General features: G+C 37.3%; 2 protein-coding genes across 2 annotated transcripts; one reads left to right on the top strand and one right to left on the bottom strand.

Annotated features, from left to right (window-relative positions):
• The first annotated feature begins 10,110 nt into the window (after window positions 1–10,110).
• On the top strand, window positions 10,111–12,970 carry LOC145000233 (DHHC-type zinc finger family protein). Its single transcript, XM_078959426.1, has 5 exons — window positions 10,111–10,537; window positions 11,303–11,488; window positions 11,694–11,999; window positions 12,092–12,325; window positions 12,422–12,970. The coding sequence occupies exons 1-5, from the start codon at window positions 10,499–10,501 to the stop codon at window positions 12,752–12,754; spliced, it is 1,098 nt and encodes a 365-aa protein (XP_078815552.1). The 5' UTR covers window positions 10,111–10,498; the 3' UTR covers window positions 12,755–12,970.
• On the bottom strand, window positions 12,856–16,189 carry LOC145000232 (putative serine/threonine-protein kinase At1g54610). The gene is made up of 7 exons (XM_078959425.1): window positions 15,601–16,189; window positions 15,139–15,423; window positions 14,741–15,058; window positions 14,270–14,491; window positions 14,093–14,187; window positions 13,650–13,755; window positions 12,856–13,441 (listed from the first exon to the last, which is right to left on the bottom strand). Exons 1-7 carry the CDS (start codon window positions 16,030–16,032, stop codon window positions 13,094–13,096), a joined length of 1,806 nt encoding a protein of 601 aa, XP_078815551.1. The 5' UTR covers window positions 16,033–16,189; the 3' UTR covers window positions 12,856–13,093.
• Window positions 16,190–18,202: the final 2,013 nt, after the last annotated feature.

The raw sequence follows: 18,202 nt of genomic DNA, 5'->3' as shown, positions 1-18,202 counted from the left end.
GTAATGCAAGGGTTCAGGCCCTATATAAAGGGGTGCGAGGCTGCCTTATTTCTTTGCTCATTTTCTCTTCTCTCTCTCTCTCTCTCTCTCTCCCGTTTTACCTTGTTTTTCGTGCAAGAAATATCCCGAAGCCCCGGTATCATTCCCGAGACCCGAAGCAAGTCCCGAAGCCCGAAGATCCCGAGAAAAATAGTTTTCGAGCCGAAGCTCTGCCCGCGTGAAACCCGGTTTTGGAGGAAACATCCTGGTTTCATCACAAAAGATTATTTCAAGAGCCGTAGTGTTGTCCGATCATCTTCTGATCAAGTGAGTGTATGGTTACTTTCTTCTAACACATAAATATGAAGTATTTGTTTTAAAATACGTGTTATGTGTATATATATTGTTGTTTATTTGAAGTGAGTGTATAGTCCCTTTCATAAACACGATATTAATACAAGTATTGTTTGAATGTATTAAGTATATGTTTTGGGTGAGTGTGTAGTCACTCTCTTCTAACACATAAGTATGAAGTATTTTCTATGAAATACGTGCTATGTGTTTATATATTGTTGTTTATTTGAGATGTTGGTGGAATGGATGAACTATATAGGTTTTAATGAGTTAAACTGTATATGTATTTTATATCTACAAATATGTTGGGTAGGACATGGGTAGATGAGATCCGTGAGTATGGATCAGATCAAGAGGTTAGTTTTAGATCCGTGAGTATGGATCAGATCAAGAGGTTAGTTTTAGATCCGGAAGTATGGATCAGGTAAAGAGATAAACTTGTTATTAGTCCAGTAGTATGGATTAAGACTAAGTTAATTGTCCCTAGTCCGGGAGTATGGATTGGGCACAATTATAGATCTGGGAGTATGGATCAGATATGGATTAAGACTAAGTTAAATATCCTTAGTCCGGTAGTATGGATTGGGCACAGTTATTGATCCGGGAGTATGGATCAGATCAGGATTAAGGTATACTTAATTGTCCCTATTCCGGGAGTATGGATTGGGTACAATTATTGATCCGGGAGCATGGATCAGATCAGGAGGTTAGTTTTATATCTGTGAGTATGGATCATGTAGTTTTAGATCCGTGAGTATGGATCAGGGGAAAAGGTTAGTTGTAGATCCATGAGTAGGGATCAGGTAAAGAGGAAAATTTTAGATATGAGAGTTTAGATCGTGTCGTTGTGAGGATCGATAGGGTGGGATAAGAGTTTCCTTTATATAGAGAAATCGTACAAGTTTGAATGTTCTATTTATATAAATATATGATATAACATTGTGGGATGAAAACCCTATATGCTTACCAGGCTCCCAAGCCTGACTCACTTAGTTTTCTTTGTATCACAGGTATCGATACAAAAACATATTTCACAGAGAGATTTAAAGGAGATATAAATCATTAGTGTAATTGAATGTAAGTTCTGTTTATGCTTATATGTCTGTATCAGAACATGACATCCCGAGGTTTTATTATTAAATGAAAATACATTCTCTTTGAGAAATGTTTTGATAAGTTATTATCATATCTTGTTTTGGGAACAAATCCTACAAACATTTTCTTTGAAAGATTACTCTGATTTTTAAAACAAAGCATAAACAAATCGGTCTTTATTGGCCGTGAAATTAGGGATGTCACAGTTGGCAACTTAGTTGGAGAATTCCGACAAGGCGCGAGTTTGGGCAGGATTTAAGAACGTGGGATGGTTGCAGTATTCCCCAGCAGTGAGTCAGTGAGGGAAGTGTAGTGAGACTGCGGGTAAGCCGTAGCATTCATTATTAGCCTAGTTAGCGGAGTGTGGGTGGGGGCCCGTATCTCCGAATTAGCATGATAAGAATCAGGAAAGGATAACAAGTTGAGATTAGAGGAGGAGTGGGCATCCATAGCCCTGGATAGGTGAGACCTGTAGGGGAGGCCGCTCTGAAGTGTAGTTTGGGTGAGACCCGTGGGTGAGGCATGTGTACCTATAGCAGCAGGTGGGACCTGATAGTGACCTTAGGGTCAAGGTAGGGGATCGAGGATCCCAGATCTTCTAGAGCCATAGTGGCTAGGTAGGTAGAGCAGTTCAGGAAGTCGTGGTATCTTTAGAAGTCGCTGAGTGCGACCAAGTGATTGTTCTTGAATTCAGTCACTGGGGGAGCGGTATTTCGGAAATGACAGATCAATTAGGACCAGGGTGGTCTCGGTTCACCCTGGAAGGTGGATGAGAGCCAGCAAGATTTCAGGCAGGAATGGTGTTAAGGGAATTAGTGCGTAGAGCACTGAGCTGATCAGGAGAGGCTAAGTCACTCACGGTAAGTTTAGATAATCTCATAGTGATTGATTTGACTCTGTTGTATAGATCTTGTCTGAGTCTTAACCGTTGCAGAGAGGCATATTTTACTCGAAGGATTATCTGATTCACACGCCAGGTGGGGTTTTCAGCTTTGGAGCATAGTAAGTGAAATTATTCAGTGAGGATTGGTGTGATGGTCGGACTGGGAGTGGTCGGGATTGCAGTTTCAATAGAAGGTTTGATCTTAATGGAGATAGGAAAGGTTGTTGGTTATAGCGAGTTGCCTTGGGAATGCCAGTATCAGTGCAGGGTAAAGGGGTGAACCTAGTGGATGTCAAGTGTAAGTGATCGGAAAGTACCAGAAGGATTACCGATTGAGTAAGAGTGTTGTACTCAAGGGTTGTAGTGTTTGTATTGTTCTCAAGATGATATTTTTTCAAGGATTGGACCGAGCAGGCAAGGTATGCGACGATTAGAAATGTTGTGGGAGGTTTTAGGGTTCTTATCCAAAGCGGACTTCGAGGATGAAGTCTAGTTAAAGTGGGGGAGAGTTGTAACACCCCGAATCCAGAATACCTAGAAAGGAAAGGAAAACCTCAAAATCAGGAAGCAACTCGTCGAGTAGGTGGGATGACTCAATGAGTAGGAGCATGATTTGGGTCTTGGGTTAAGTGACCTACTCGACGAGTCGGGGGACCGAATCGGCGAGTTGGTCTGGGTTTGGAAAACCCTAAATTTTGGACTTAGTACCCTATTTAAGAATCTTATTACCCTCCTCTTGGTCTCACTTCCAGCCTTCAAGACCAGAACCCTAAATCTCGAACCCCCAATGCCTGTGAGCCATTTTTGAAAGTGTTTTGTGTTCTTGAAGTCGAAGAAGAAGAGGAAACTTGAAGGCTCAAGGAAAGGCTTGTGGATCAAGAAGTAGCTTCTCAATCTCATCATTTTCTGGTAACCAAGTCTCTAGCTTGATCATTAGTATATTAGATCTACCCTTTTTCCCTTTTTGAAGACATTGGTCCAAGAATGGTTGCTTTTGGGATTTTCACGTCCACAAGCAAGATCCTTTCAGGTCTGGATGTATTTAGGGTGGTTAAGGCATAAAGGTGCAAGCTTTATGCCATTAGAACTCCCCATGAAAGGTTTACGAGGTGGTTATGGCCTTTTGAGCAAAAAGGGCCATGCATAGACGTAAAGGCAGAGGCTTTGCATGTTATTTCGACCTTAGAAGGTTAGATCTGGGACATGGATGCTTTGTGTTCAATTGAAATCGTCTGAACAAAATTGGACTTAGGAGGACTCAACGAGTTGCTCTTAGAACTCGACGAGTCAGGTCGTTCTCTGCCCAAAACCCTTCTGAAAATGGGGGTGTGTTGAGTTGGTAGAGGACCCAGCTAGTTGGGTTCATTATGGACTTGAAGATCATCGTACTCGACGAGCATAAGGAATGAACTCGACGAGTCCAAGGAAAAATCTCTAACTTATGAAGATGGACTCGACGAGTTCAAATGTGAACTCGGCGAGTCAGTTTAACAAGGGTCCCGACGTGTTTGAAGGTGAACTCGAAAAGCTCAAAGAAGACTTGGCAAGTAGGACCGAAGTCTAGAGTTTCATGTGGATTGTGGGACTCGACGAGCTGGTGGGTCAACTCGGCGAGTTGAGTCGACTCGGAGCGTTGACTTTAACTGTTGACTTTGACCAAGTTTGGCCTGGTTTGACTTTTTGATGGTATTGTGGTCTAAGTGTTATTTTGGGTATTGATAGTTCGGGGAGTCGAAGGATTAGCACATCAGGAGTTTCCGGTTTCGCAGTCAGAAGCGTTCAGCTAGTCTTTAGCAGTGCGAGTTGAACCTCCTCACTGTGTGTATAGGTCTAACACACCAATGCCGACCCATTATGTTTATGTATCGTAGAAAGACTCGGGGGTTAGCCCTAGTCACTTATTATATATGTTTCGTGTTACGACCTGATGTCGGGCGAGTCCCGAGTAATGTTAGAATGCTAGAGGTATTTTTGCTAGCGCCTGAAATCATTGCCTTCAAAAAATTTAATTTATGTGAAGTTTGTAGTCAACTCACAGATTGATTCTACCATCTCCACCATACGAGAATATCAGTTCGATTATTTGAGGATATTTGTATTAGGGTGATGGTTGGGGCTGTAAACGTACCGAACGAACACGAACGAGGATTGTTCATGTTCGTTCATTTAAGTTAGCCGAACAAATAAATGAACATGAACGGATAAACGAACGAGTTTTCTTGTTCATGTTTGTTCGTTTAATAAATTACATTGTTCATGTTCGTTCGTTTATGTTCGTGAACAGGCTAAATGAACATAAACAAACAAACGTAAATGAACAAAGATAAATAAAAAACATAATTGAAGATATATGAACATAACTAAACATGTAATACACTAATGTAATCAAACACAGTTAAGCATATGTGAACATAAAATGAATTTATATGAACGAACATAAACGAAAGTAAATGAACAACATAAACGAATGTTCACGAACATAATTGAACGAACGAGACCATTGTTCATCTTCGTTCGCTTAACTAAACGAATGATAACTTGTGTTCATGTTCGTTCGTTTATTAAATAAACGAACATAAACGAACTTCCTGCCAAACGTTTCATGAACAATTCGCTGAACGTTCAGTTCATTTACAGCCCTAGTGATGGTGGATAACTGGATTCCTGATGGATCGTCTAAAGTTCACTTTCTGAACTGATATTTCCACCTTATTCGTGGGTTACGGGAAATCTATTCTAGGATAATCCATAAGGACACTTGTGTATCTAGGCACAGAAACATAAGCCAGATCGTCATAGAATTCTTTGTATTCGTTGAGAAGAATAAGAGTTGAGAAAAAGGTTCTGTCGTCGGCTCAAAAGGAGGAGGAGTATATATGCATGATAGATTATGGTTTAATCTTCTAAATTAGGTAGGCAAATCTCGAAATTAACGGCATAATTAATGGCTACAAAAACTGAAAAGATTTGTCAATCTTACCATAATCACCCACTAGAATTCGGATTTTTCATAATGGAACTAATTCAAATTTCTGAAGACCATTTAGGGCACTGCCCCAAACCCCACGAGACCACTGCAAGTGGCTCTGCCCTTTGGACCCCACTAGGGCGCTACCTTTAGGACCCTGCAAGGGTGTGCGACCCCCTTGACCCCCACCTTTTGGCATATCGGCTTATAAATCGATCTTATATATGCATGCACTCTGCATTCACCAAACATATAATATAGAGCACAAACGATAAGCCCCTTAGCTCACATGTTAGTTCTAATTACACAAAGTATCAGGTGACACCAAAATCACCAACACAAACCAGTAGCCGGTTTAGAATTTTATTATGTTAGGGGCACAAGATCAACAATTTTATCGGGTTGAATTAAAATTAGGGGTGTTTGGGATTGCTTATGTAAAACAACTTATGTTTTTTGTTGTTGTAAAAATGTTTTATCATCTTATGTGATATCAAAACACAATTTATGAAACATGTTTTTATTAGCTTATACGGTACCAAAACTCAATAATTTGGTAAGTTATTTTTAAAAACATTATTACACTATTAACTTATTTGTTTTGTTATATTATAACAAAATTTGTTTTATCATTTTTTTATAATACCTTTTCACATAAAAAAAACATATCAATAAATGTCAATGTATTTTCTAGTTTCGGGATGTTTCTAATTTTGGGATAACGGGTCATAATTGGACCGAGTTGAGGTTTTGGGCTTCAATAGAATAAAGTTTAGACATTATTGGTCATTGATAATATTGGTTAAGTGATTTAAGCTCTTAAATTGTATTTTAGAGCCAAAGGGTAGAATGGGAAAACGATATTTAGACTCTTCGATTAATTTAGGTATTCAATAAGTCAGATGTAATTGGATAGAATTATGGGGCTTGTCAATACCTTCATGTGCATATAAAGATTTCCAAAAACAGAGTTGAAATGAAGAAGTTATTATTGTTTGAAGCTGGAATAGAAATGGGTGAAAACCCATCACCACAAGGTGGTGAACAGGTCACCACAACTTGGTGGTCACCCACGAGGTGGTGAGCAAGTCACCATGATGTGGTGGTTACCATGAGGTGGTGAGTAGGTCGTCATGAGGTGGCCGTTGTGCAGCCCAAGCCATGAATTTTAGGGTTTTCAACGTATTTAAGGTTAATGGGCTGCATTTTAGGGCATTTTATGAGCCTCCATCACATTTAGAGCTCATTGGGAGCAACCCTAGCCTCCTTCTTCACGATTTTAGCTCCTCCTCTCTCCTTGAACCTCTTTTGGTGCCATTTTGGGTGTTTTGGTGAATGAAGCATGAACAGTTGTGCTTGGAAGCTTGGAGTTTGTGGATTCCAACCTTCATCTATCGTCACAAAGTTCCTTACTTTTTGGTATCTTATCTTAGGATATTGAAGTATTATGAGTTTTAGTCCATGTTGAAGAATTATGAGTGAGATTTGGGAATAAAGTTTGCAACTTTGTTACTTTCAAAGGTCTGAAGAACATTATATATTTCAAATTTGGACTCACTTGTTTTGATTTCATGCATAGGGCTTTGATGCTATTTCTCACTATTTTGAACTAGTTTTGGAAAGGACATGTATTGGACATTCATGTCTATAAAGTAAGGATTTTTAAGGTTCTTTTGGATGTAAAGAAGCCTTCTGGAAAGTTTGAGCAAAAGACTTAATGAATTAATGACTTAATGGAAAGATGAAATTGCCATCGTAATCACGACGTGGCCAAGGCCTTGCCACGACATGGTGGGCATTTCCATCGTGTTTTCTGATTGAGCATCCCACGACATGGCAATGATCTTGCCACGATCTAGTGGTCTACTGAGTTGACTTTGACCGTTAACTTTTTGACCAGTTTGATTTTTGCTCAAACTTTGTTAGAACTGAGTATTTAGCTAAAGGATAGTCGTGGTTTAACTTTCACGTAGCTCGGGTTAACTGTTCTATTGCTAAGGATGTTGTTAAGCTTGAATTAATTATTTCAGGTGAGTTTTCCCACTATACTTTGTACCGCATCATGTATCCTTATGTGTAAGATGTTGTTATGTTGTAGTGATCTGTTAGTTGGGTATATATATATTATGATTACCTATATGTGTTTAAATTAATATAAAGCTTGCTTACCAATAAAGTCGACTAAAATACATTTTCTTCGTAAAGAGACAAGCATATTCAATAAAATAAGCTGATGGTTAATTATTTTGAGGAAATAAAGAAACCATAATTTCAAGGTTGATTAGTCCGTTTCGTAAAGGTAAAAAAGAAATTATTTAGAAGTAAACCTCATCGAAGCTATGAACATGTTACACGTGTAGAGATTTTTAACGATAAAGATAATAGATTGGTGATGTAAAAAAATTGTTAGCTTGAAATGTGAAATCTCAAAGTCTTGTACAAATATTTTAATTTTTGTCAGACCGTCTAGCATGCATTATATGAAATGGAACGTAGTCTAGGTGGCCACGATCGTGGTTAGTGCACACCACCCTGGATCTTAGTGGTTCTTTGTGGTCATTGTGAATTGTGGTGGAAGAAAGGATAAGCACGCTCAATCAAATTTGTTCTTCTCTTTTCTTCTCTCTTCTTCTCTCTATCTCTTTCTAGGATAAAAAATATATTTATTTATTTAAAAAAAAAATTAAGAGGGATATAGTGGTGGGTATACCAACATTTTAGCGGTGATGATGTGATACACACTACTATAGTGGTTAGTGGTGTGTATAACGGATAACCTTATAAGATAGATATGTCAATTCTTGAGGGAAGGAAGGGATGGATGTCTGTGAATAGGTGTGATAATTCACGAAACAATACATGAAAAACATAACGTACAAGATGAAATTGATATGAAATTAAATTCCAGAGTCGTATTTATATTGAGTGTAAAAAAACACGACATCTTGTCATGTAGTGTTCATGTTTAAAATTTAACACGAAATTTACACTATATTAACACGTGTGTGTGTGTGTTTGTATTATTAATTATAAACTAAATAATCGAAAGTTCTATTTTATTTTATATTTTTCGTGTTTGTTGTATTGATCGTTTTTATTATGTTTTAGTTGGGTCGTTTTTGTGTTAGTAAAACAAAACACGATTTCGTGTTATTTCGTATTTGTGTTATATAAAATATCATTGTGTCGTATCGTACCGACTAAAAACACGATACAATTGACCGATTTATCATCCATAGTCGTGAAAACCCACAATGGATTGAATTGAAGGTATTAATACAATTCTTTGTTATTTCAAATTAATCTGAAAAAACAGATATGAAATTCAGACAATAACGGAATTTAGACAATGGTTTCAGCAAGTTCATTTTTAGGTAATGAATGATTTTCGCCGTCAACAATGTCCCTACAAGATGGAACTTTTTTGTTTTTATCAAGTTGAATATTTTGCCTTGGAAGTTGCAATTAGAACGAGTACCTACTAGAGTAAGTTTGGTTTGGTGGAGAGATGGATGGATGTGGATGTTGAATATTAGTTTTTCCTTATTTGTGATTCCTTATATGAAATTATTGTTAAATCTATTTGGATGAAAATCATTAAAAGATGAGGGATTCGACGATCCTACCTAAGGGTGTCAATTTATGACAAGACACGACAAAAATACACGAAACGCAATAAAATCAGGACGAAATCAAAATTCGAATTCGTGTTGTTTTCGTGTCAAGATTAAAAAACACGATATCGTGTCGTGTTCGTGTTCATAAATCGACACGAAATTGACACGATTAAGCATGTGGTTGTCGTGTTTTTCGTGTTTGTCGTTTTTGTCGTGTTATATATCTTTAAGTATGAACGAAATACACTAATAGTTATGTAATATTATATTTGTCGTGTTGTCGTGTTTTAGTTGGTTCGTTTTCGTATTAATGAAAAAAAAACACGACGTCGTTTCGTGTCGTGTTCGTGTTATACAAAATATTATCGTGTCGTGTCGTGTCAGAAAAAAACACGACACGACTGCCCAATTTGACATCCCTAATCCTACCCACTCTATCAAAGGCTTGTTAAAGTGGAAGATGCTACTCGGTTAATGTAGTGTAAAAAAAGTATTTTGATGTAGTCATTATTACTATATTGTGGTTCTTTTTCGTTTTCGAAACATGTTGTTTTGAATGGTTAAATCAATAAAATGAGATCCTTTCTATTGGATTTATAAGGGGAGAACTTCTGCACTTTCCTTAAGTATCCAACTCCTTTATGAGTTCTTTCGGTTGGCTTTTCAACTTGCATCGTCACTTTAAATATGTAATCAAACATATTAGCACTTCATTCATGCCACAAGGAAACGAGTTTATATCGGAACAAATGTAACAATCTTCATCTTCACAACGCCAAACACCAACTCCATATGAATTTATTTTACAGTAAATAAAAGAATGTTAATATTAAAACATATTATATAGTCAAATAAGGTTGTAGGTGAGAATTAATATCATTACCTGAATTTATACATAAACGGGTAGGTTGTTGCCTAACTAATTATAATTATACTAAAAAAACATATTTATTGATCATTTCATAAATTCACAAACGACATTTTAAAGATGAGGTCATCATTTCTCTATTTTCTTAGAGAGGCCATCAATTCACAAATAATAGTTAAAAAATTGATGAATATTTTCATGATTAGATCAATTTTGACTATTTCTTAAAAGAAAAAAGTAATTAAACCAGACATATTTGTCTATTTATCATCTATAAACATGGTCAAAACTCATAAGCCCTTTAGCCTTTAGGCATATACTTAGCATAAACAAAAAGTTAAAATCGATTAGTCATTACATCAAGGGAACGACTTGTAATTTGCAGAGTGAATAGTAAGTACATGAGAGAGGGATTTTGTTTCTAGAAAAATAAGCTGCTTTCCCAAAACATTCCCCTCATTAAACATGCCCTCAATACGCAAAACCGCCACCACGACGACGGCGACCATCTCCTCCATCTTTCAGATCCTAAACCGCTGACAAAACCCTTTCGTCACACTAAATTACTAACTTTTCCCCCTTCTCGAAATAACCCTCTGCTGTCTAAACTATCTACTGAAGTTTTCCATTTGTGGGTCTTGCGGAAAGAATAGGGAGCTATGAGCTGTAATAAGTTCCAGATATTCTATTCTTTACCCGCATAATTGTCCTACGAGTTGGGTTTTTGATTTCACATGGCGAAGAGGGTTTACGAAGTCTGGAAAGGGAGAAATGTAAGATTTCAAATTTCGATTTTGACTTATTTGGTTTTTGGTAATCTGCGTTAGCTTCAGATTTACTGCTTATAATTCCGATACAGTTGTTTCTTTGAATGATTTCGTGGGATTGCTTTTGTTTAGCGATGATGAATTAAAATCTACTTTTCCCCTATTCTGTTGATTGAAATCGAGGCTACTGATTGCATTTGTTGATTATTTGGTTAGGCCTTAGGGTTCGACTTGTCCCCATGTGCAATATACATGATTGATGCTGCTTAAACATGTTTTCTTGGCATTTATATATCAGATATTATTGGCTCATAAGTTTCTTATTTCATGATACATAATGATATGAGTACTTACAAAAGATCAATTTTGTAGCTACAAAATCACTATCTATGGCAACCATGAAAGAGAATCATGGTTGTGATCTTCCTTGTTTGTATCATAAAAAGAAAATACAATCTATACAACAAAACAACTTCTCTCTAAGTTATGTTTCATTGACCTCTTGCTTAGGTCAAAATCAAGCCATACGCCACATTCAATTTACTCACCTAGAAAGAATCCAACTAAAATGGAAATATAATAACAATTTCTAATTTTAGTATCATACATTAATTGATACGATACCCAAACACTAGATTTCATTTCACACATAGTTGGGTAAATATGTTTCTATATTTGTTTCTTACCCTTCAATAAAAATACATAACGACTTTCAACATTCCAATTTCAGTCTTTTGCATTTATTTAATATCACATTTTTTTTCTTTTCAGAAATTCTTTCTTGGAGGGAGATTGATATTCGGTCCAGATGCTAAATCTCTTCTCGCCTCCTTTTCAATGATCATTGTTCCCGTTGCTATTTTTTGTATATTTGTTGGAAGACATCTTCGCCATGAATTCCCTTCATATAATGCAGGATACGCCATCATTGTGGCAGCAATCGTATTTACAATCTACGTTAGTCCTTTTAACCCTCACCCCACACTAAATTTGTCTCATTATACAGTACAACCTGTCATGTCATTTTCCGACAGTATCATGTCAAATACAATACAACATGTCATGTCATGTCATTTTCTGACAGTGTCATGTCAAACACAGTACAACCTGTCATGTCATGTTCTGACCGACTGACCTGATGACATGTTGTTGATTTTGGTAGGATTTGGTGCTTCTTCTGCTTACATCGGCGCGTGATCCGGGGATAATACCGCGGAACTTGCATCCACCGGAGGAAGAATTTCGATACGAGACATCAATATCACAAGAAAGTGGAGAAAGACAAACACCGACTTTACAATTCCCGCGAACAAAAGAAGTCATGGTCAACGGGGTTTCGGTCAAAGTCAAATACTGTGACACATGCATGCTTTATCGCCCTCCTCGTTGCTCTCATTGTTCCATTTGTAACAATTGTGTTGAGCGCTTTGATCATCATTGCCCTTGGGTGGGCCAATGCATCGGATTGGTATGATTTCACTTTCATTATACTTTCCATCATTTCTTTTATTTATTTATTTTTTTTTTTTCATGAAACTAATGGTTTATGTTGTGATCCAGCGAAATTATCGTTTCTTTTTTTTATTCGTGTCTTCCTCGACACTTCTTTGCATCTACATATTCTCAATGTCGGCTTTATACATCAAGATTTTGATGAGAGATGAGAAGGGAACTGTTTGGAAAGCCATGCAAGAGTCTCCTGCATCAGTTGTGTTAATGGCTTATTGTTTCATCTCACTTTGGTTTGTTGGTGGCCTCACTGGGTTTCATCTTTATCTTATCTCTTCAAACCAGGTTAGTATAACTTTAAGCAACATAATCACTTTTCAAACATTTATAATTCCATTTTTCACGAGTATTTCTCCTTTTTTTTTTTTTTTCTATTTTCAGACAACGTATGAAAACTTCAGATACAGATCAGACAACAGATACAATGTTTATAATCGTGGTTGCATAAACAACTTCCTTGAAGTTTTCTGCACAAAGATAAAGCCATCAAAGAACAAGTTCCGGGCTCCAGTCCAAGAAGAAGTCCACCGGCCACCGCCAACCACCGCCCGGGATTCCGGCACCGATGATGGTGGTGCGCCGGAGAACCGCCGCATGAAGGTAGAAGATGATCTTGATTTTGGAGGAGATATTTTAAAGATCTCACAACGTCATAACATTGAAGATATTGAATCAGAAATACGCAGCAGAGGGAATGATTCCATTGAACTTTAACCTCCATTTTTACATTTCAATCCTTTCATAGCTTGTTAAAACTTACAAGGGTGTGTGGATGGTGTACATGTTTCCGAGAGGGGTAAAATTGTCATTTTGAGTCTACATTGGTGTGTTTGTGTAATGGTGTATTGGTGTGTTCTTTTGGATCTGGCTTCATTCTTTGTGTATATTAACTATTTAAGTTTTGGTCCGGTCTTTAAAATCGGAATTGAAGTGTATTTGTAGTTTTGTTATAAATTAGTCGTTTTATGTAGAAAAATATAAGGTAAGAAGACAGAAATAACGAATTCAAATAACAAAAACAAAAAATAGTATCATGGTGTTGTATATATCAATCTAATCATCGTGTAGATTGAAGTCGAGTTTTCTTTGATCCATGTTTCGATATTCTCTTGTGGAAGAGGATCTTGGAACATGGGTTAGATGTTCATCGATCATTCCACCATATTTGTCGGATAATCTTTTAGCACCAGGTAGTGGGGGCCGATTCTTGATGTTCATTTTCGCATTAGGGTGTGATTCGCTCATTTGTCTTCTGTAGCGTTGGTATAAATTGTCTGGAGAGGGTAGAGGAGCTAGGGTTTCATTGGTTGGGCTTGGGCCCACACGAGGCGAAAACGGGCTTGTTTTGGTTATCACAAGCTCATCGATTTTTATCTCGACTTCTTGCTTCTTTTCGGCTTCCTACAAAACATGAGAGACAAATGATTGTAATTATATATGTTTAGATGAGCTGTATAGAGAACTGAAGTTGAAGCTGAAGCTGAACCAGGCCTAAGAGACTTGGGTCTGGTTCACGCTACGTCTAGTGAACACCAATGTTATAAGTGTTGTGCATTTCTAATGATTGTGGCTTGAAGGAGCAATAGGAGGTGCAAATATAAAAATGTACCTCTTTTGGAGAAGTCGAATCTACGTTTGGATTTTCGGTAGTTTGATCCTTTTTTCGTTGCTCTTTTAGAGTTCTAGACCTTTGTCGCGTCCTCGACTTTCTAATCCTGCTCCAAAAATCATATTATTAAGGCTTTATTTATTTTTTACCCCGTTGAGTCTTTGTTTGAACAAATAACGTTTACAACATATTTGAGAAAATAACGACATACTTTAAGATATGGAAAAATTAGATAAATAAGGTAAATTTGTTGGAAAAAGTTATGTCACATTCATTTCTCTAACTTTCCCTATTCACATTTTTTTTTTTTTTTGTATTAGCTAGAAAGGAACACTTCTATATATAGCTTAATGGATTAAGTCGTGTTCTCATCAAGCCTATTAAGTTAAAAGGAAGCAACATTCATTTTCTAAACTCAACATGTCAAGGTTCGATGAACTTACTTTCTTGGCTCGTTTGTTTGAGCCAAATCATCGTCGTCTACTTTAACCACAGGCAAACCACTAAGATCACAAGCCCATGGGCTTGTGTGAAAGAACTACAATCATCGAATAGTTTCTTTTTAGATTCTAACATATCGACTTTAAGGTCAAAACAAAAGAGTTTGGTATAGTGTTTACCTCGTGTTGGAGGGCAGAACTAGCCGAACCACGAAACACCGGATCTAGAGCAAGAAGAATGGCTAAAAGTCCCAATGCCGATCTCGGGTAGTCTCTAAAAGCTTCTCGAAGATTCGATTTGTATGAATGTGGTGGTCTAAACGTTGTTGATAACTTCAATTTCTTCCAATAATCTTCGGGTGGTGTCCCACAAAGCTTGAAAATCTTGTGAAGTTGTTCAACCTGAATGCGAATAAACTTACATTATGATCTACAAACTCAATGCAAATTATCAATTCAACAACCATGAAATCCGCAAAATGTTTTATTTGGTTTCTGTTCTTGACTAAATATGAAGTAGAGTCGACCGACTCTATCTCATATCAGAATCCAACATCTTTGTTGGATTCTGTTCGGAAGTAGAATCTCGGAGATTCTACTTCCGAAAATATTTCTTTGTGCGAAATCAAGATTCGGATGGTTTGAGTTGACCTCGGTTCTTGCGGGCATAATAGGCCTTCCTGCAAACATTTCTGCCAAGAGACATCCGGCACTCCAAAGATCGATAGCTGGACCGTAATGAGTCGTACCTAGTAACAACTCGGGGGCTCGATACCAAAGTGTCACAACTCGGTTTGTGAGGGCAACAGGTCTTTTTGGATTGTAATAGTTTGCAAGCCCAAAATCGGCTATCTTTAGCATCCCATTTCTATCAATCAATAAATTCGAACCCTTAATATCTCGATGCAAAATCCCTCTTTCGTGACAGTGTTGAAGGCCTGAAAGCAATTGTTGCATATATGATTTCACCTGAAAACAATACGTGTTATAGAAGCAAAAAGATTAATATCCATTAGGACGAAGGCCTTTATGAAATAAAAAGATCGAACCTGAGGCTCGGTAAGCCGTTCATCGGGTCGAGAAATAATCCTTGATAAATCAGTTTGCATATAGTCGAATACTAGATATAAGCTGTATTGCATTCGTGAGGTTGCTAAACCTTCAAGCTTCACAATATTGGGATGATCAAGCTTCCTTAACATCATGATCTCTCGTGCCATAAACTTTACACTTTCGGGTTCAGAAGTGTCAAAACGAACTTTCTTGAGAGCGACAATTTTCTTGGTTTTTCGATCTCGAGCCTTGTACACATTGCTATAAGTCCCCGACCCCACCTATAACACGAACAAAACTACTAATTAAGCAGCTAAATCGGTAAAATTGCAAAAGTACAAGTGTGTTTTTTAGTTTTTACGTTTCCTACATCCATAATCCATGATCATTGTGGACGTATGGATACCATGCATTATAAGTTTATAATTATCAAAGAAAAAGTGAGATATGGTGGTGACCTTATCAAGCTTATCATAAGCGTCAGCACTCTTAGGGATCAATCCATCAAGAGCATCTTTTGGGACATTATCAGTGAGCCATTTCGGCCACCCATCAACTAACTCATCGGAATTATCAAGCTTCGGCGACACACTGCTCCTCCGCGTCACCACACCACCGTCACTGCCGCCACGACCACCACCACTACTACTAGTACCACCACTACCTGTGCTCCTAACAGTACTTCCAGCCTCCTTCCCTTCTTTACCATTCATGAGCATCTTCTCCTTCCGGCTACCAGTACTGCTGCTACTGCCGCCGGAGCTGCTCAAATTCCGGCTGCCGGAAACTGACTTTCTTGATCCACCTCTAACGTACCCATTTTCCATTTTCAATTTGTTGAGACCCTGATGGGATGTATCCAACAAGGGCTTTGTAGGAGCACAACCCATATTGGAGAAAACTATGTTATGGTTGTTTAATTGATGTTTGACAGACTGTTTGGTGGTGGATTGAGGGTGACATTGACAAGAAAAAGGAGTTGCAGAAGACAAAATATTTGGTTCAAAGGAGATGAAACAAATGCAGGCGTTTTATTTGGTTTCGAGGGGTTAGAATGAAAAGTTGACCATGTGGCCGCCGGTTGCCGGCCATAAGATTACCTTTTTCTATAATACATCCAAGATAACTTAAACCACGTGTCAAAAGGAGAGTGATTCGATGTGATGCTCTTTTTTGTTTTTGTTTAAAATCGTTTAATTTTTTAAAGTGTAGTGCTTGTTTCATTTTGCCTGTATGATAATGGTTCTTTATAATTAAGTAGTTCAAAACATTTATATTTTACATTTTTGGTGATTTGTTTGGCTGCTAGTTACTATCTCGAACGACTTATTAATATTAGTTTATTGGTATATATGGTCCAACTACGTTAGACAACTTTTGAATACACCAAGTTAATGGGACAACAATTTGCCTTTCCATAAACTTTAGGCGTATTTGAAGCGATGAAAATTTCGATAAAATATTGAAAATTTCAAAGTAAAAGAATATGAAGAACAACTTATAGTTATACATACAGTAAACACCGCTGACCCGATACTGGAGTAGAGATATGTCAAGTCTCCATCTTGGTTAGCATTGGAATAGACCCAAGGATCATATATATGATGTTAGATGAGAAATGAATACCAAGAAATAGTGTCCCCTTAAGATACAATATGATACATAATTACATTGACGAGTAACGATTAAAGCTAAGGGTGACCATGAATTGACCAACCATGTGCATCTTATAAGCAAAATCCAAACGATAAATTGTAAGGTATACTATTAGAGAGCCAACTAACTGGCTATGCAAAGTTGGAGCTCGAAGTGTAAGCCCTGTACTAGTAGCTAAGCGAATATTATGATCTAAATGTGTTTGAAGAAAACTAGTTGTGTGTGATGCATGCTCTAGATTAGAGGTCGGAGATGTATTTTCCTGACATAGATAAACATTCGAGGATTCGGTAGAGAACCTTAAAACAAAGAAAATAATTTATGATGCCAAGGTCTTTCATCTCAAAGTAGGAACCTTGATTTTTTTTTTTTAAGTACATTGTTATTTCCATGTTCTTTTACGAGGAGTGATACATTATGAAAATAATAAATAAATGATACACTTTAACATGTTCCAAAAAACTAAAACTAGCTATCAATTTATGTTTAGATGCATATAAGTGACAAAACCATACATGTTCAGATAGCAAGTGACGAGAGATTGTAGGTAAGAGTAACAATGTGAGTAACGATTAAGGAAAAAGAATATCTGACATCTAAAACGCCTAACTAGCTTTGCAACGTATTTTGAGAATTTGTTGGGTCTTTGGATCATATCTTTGTGTGTTGAGATTAGATCATTATCTATGACAATAGTCAATTTCAGGTCAAGTCTAAGTCGATCAAAGTCATCAAGTCAAACCGGTCAACTCAATTAAACCTGGTACATTAGGGTTTGTGATATGTAAATACTGTACAACCCACTATTTTAATGAGAAAACATCACTTGGAAAAAGTCATGTGTTTAATTTTCCTTAGCCTTAGTGCTAAACAATAAACAAAAACGATGAAACAATGTTACATACTCACCGGGAGTGTGAAAGATCCTAAATCATGGCTTAGCGGAGTTCACGGACCTTGCGTTGCGGAGCCACACACTCACAATTGTCACACATGAAACCTCTCTCAATCGTTTTCACTCTATCTCTCTCTATTGTCAAATCTCTCCCAAACCTCTCTAAGTATGCCAAATCTCTCCTAAATATCTCTCTATATGAGAAATCTCTCCAAGAATGTCAAATCTCTCCCAAATATCTCTTTGTACGAGAAATCTCTCCAAGAATGTCAAATCTCTCCTAACTTTCTCCAAGTGTGGGAAATCTCTCCCAAATCTCTCTCAAAAGTTCCCGTAACTTTTCATAGCCTTTCGGGCCATCCTGACTCTTAACCGGGTCAAAAACGGCTTGAAACGGGGTTAAAACGAGTAAAATACCCTAAAAGAACCAAAAAACCCTCTATAGGGCTGAAGCCTCTTAGAGCCGAACTTCTTGGACCGAAAGCAGTAAAGAACCGAAACCATAAGCA

This window comes from Lactuca saligna, chromosome 6 (assembly GCF_052625555.1).
Source record: "Lactuca saligna cultivar CGN05327 chromosome 6, ASM5262555v1, whole genome shotgun sequence".
In the NCBI taxonomy this organism is placed as follows: Eukaryota; Viridiplantae; Streptophyta; class Magnoliopsida; order Asterales; family Asteraceae; genus Lactuca; species Lactuca saligna.
The sequence above is the reverse complement of the archived record's forward strand: the minus strand, read 5'-3'. Positions and strand labels throughout refer to the sequence as shown.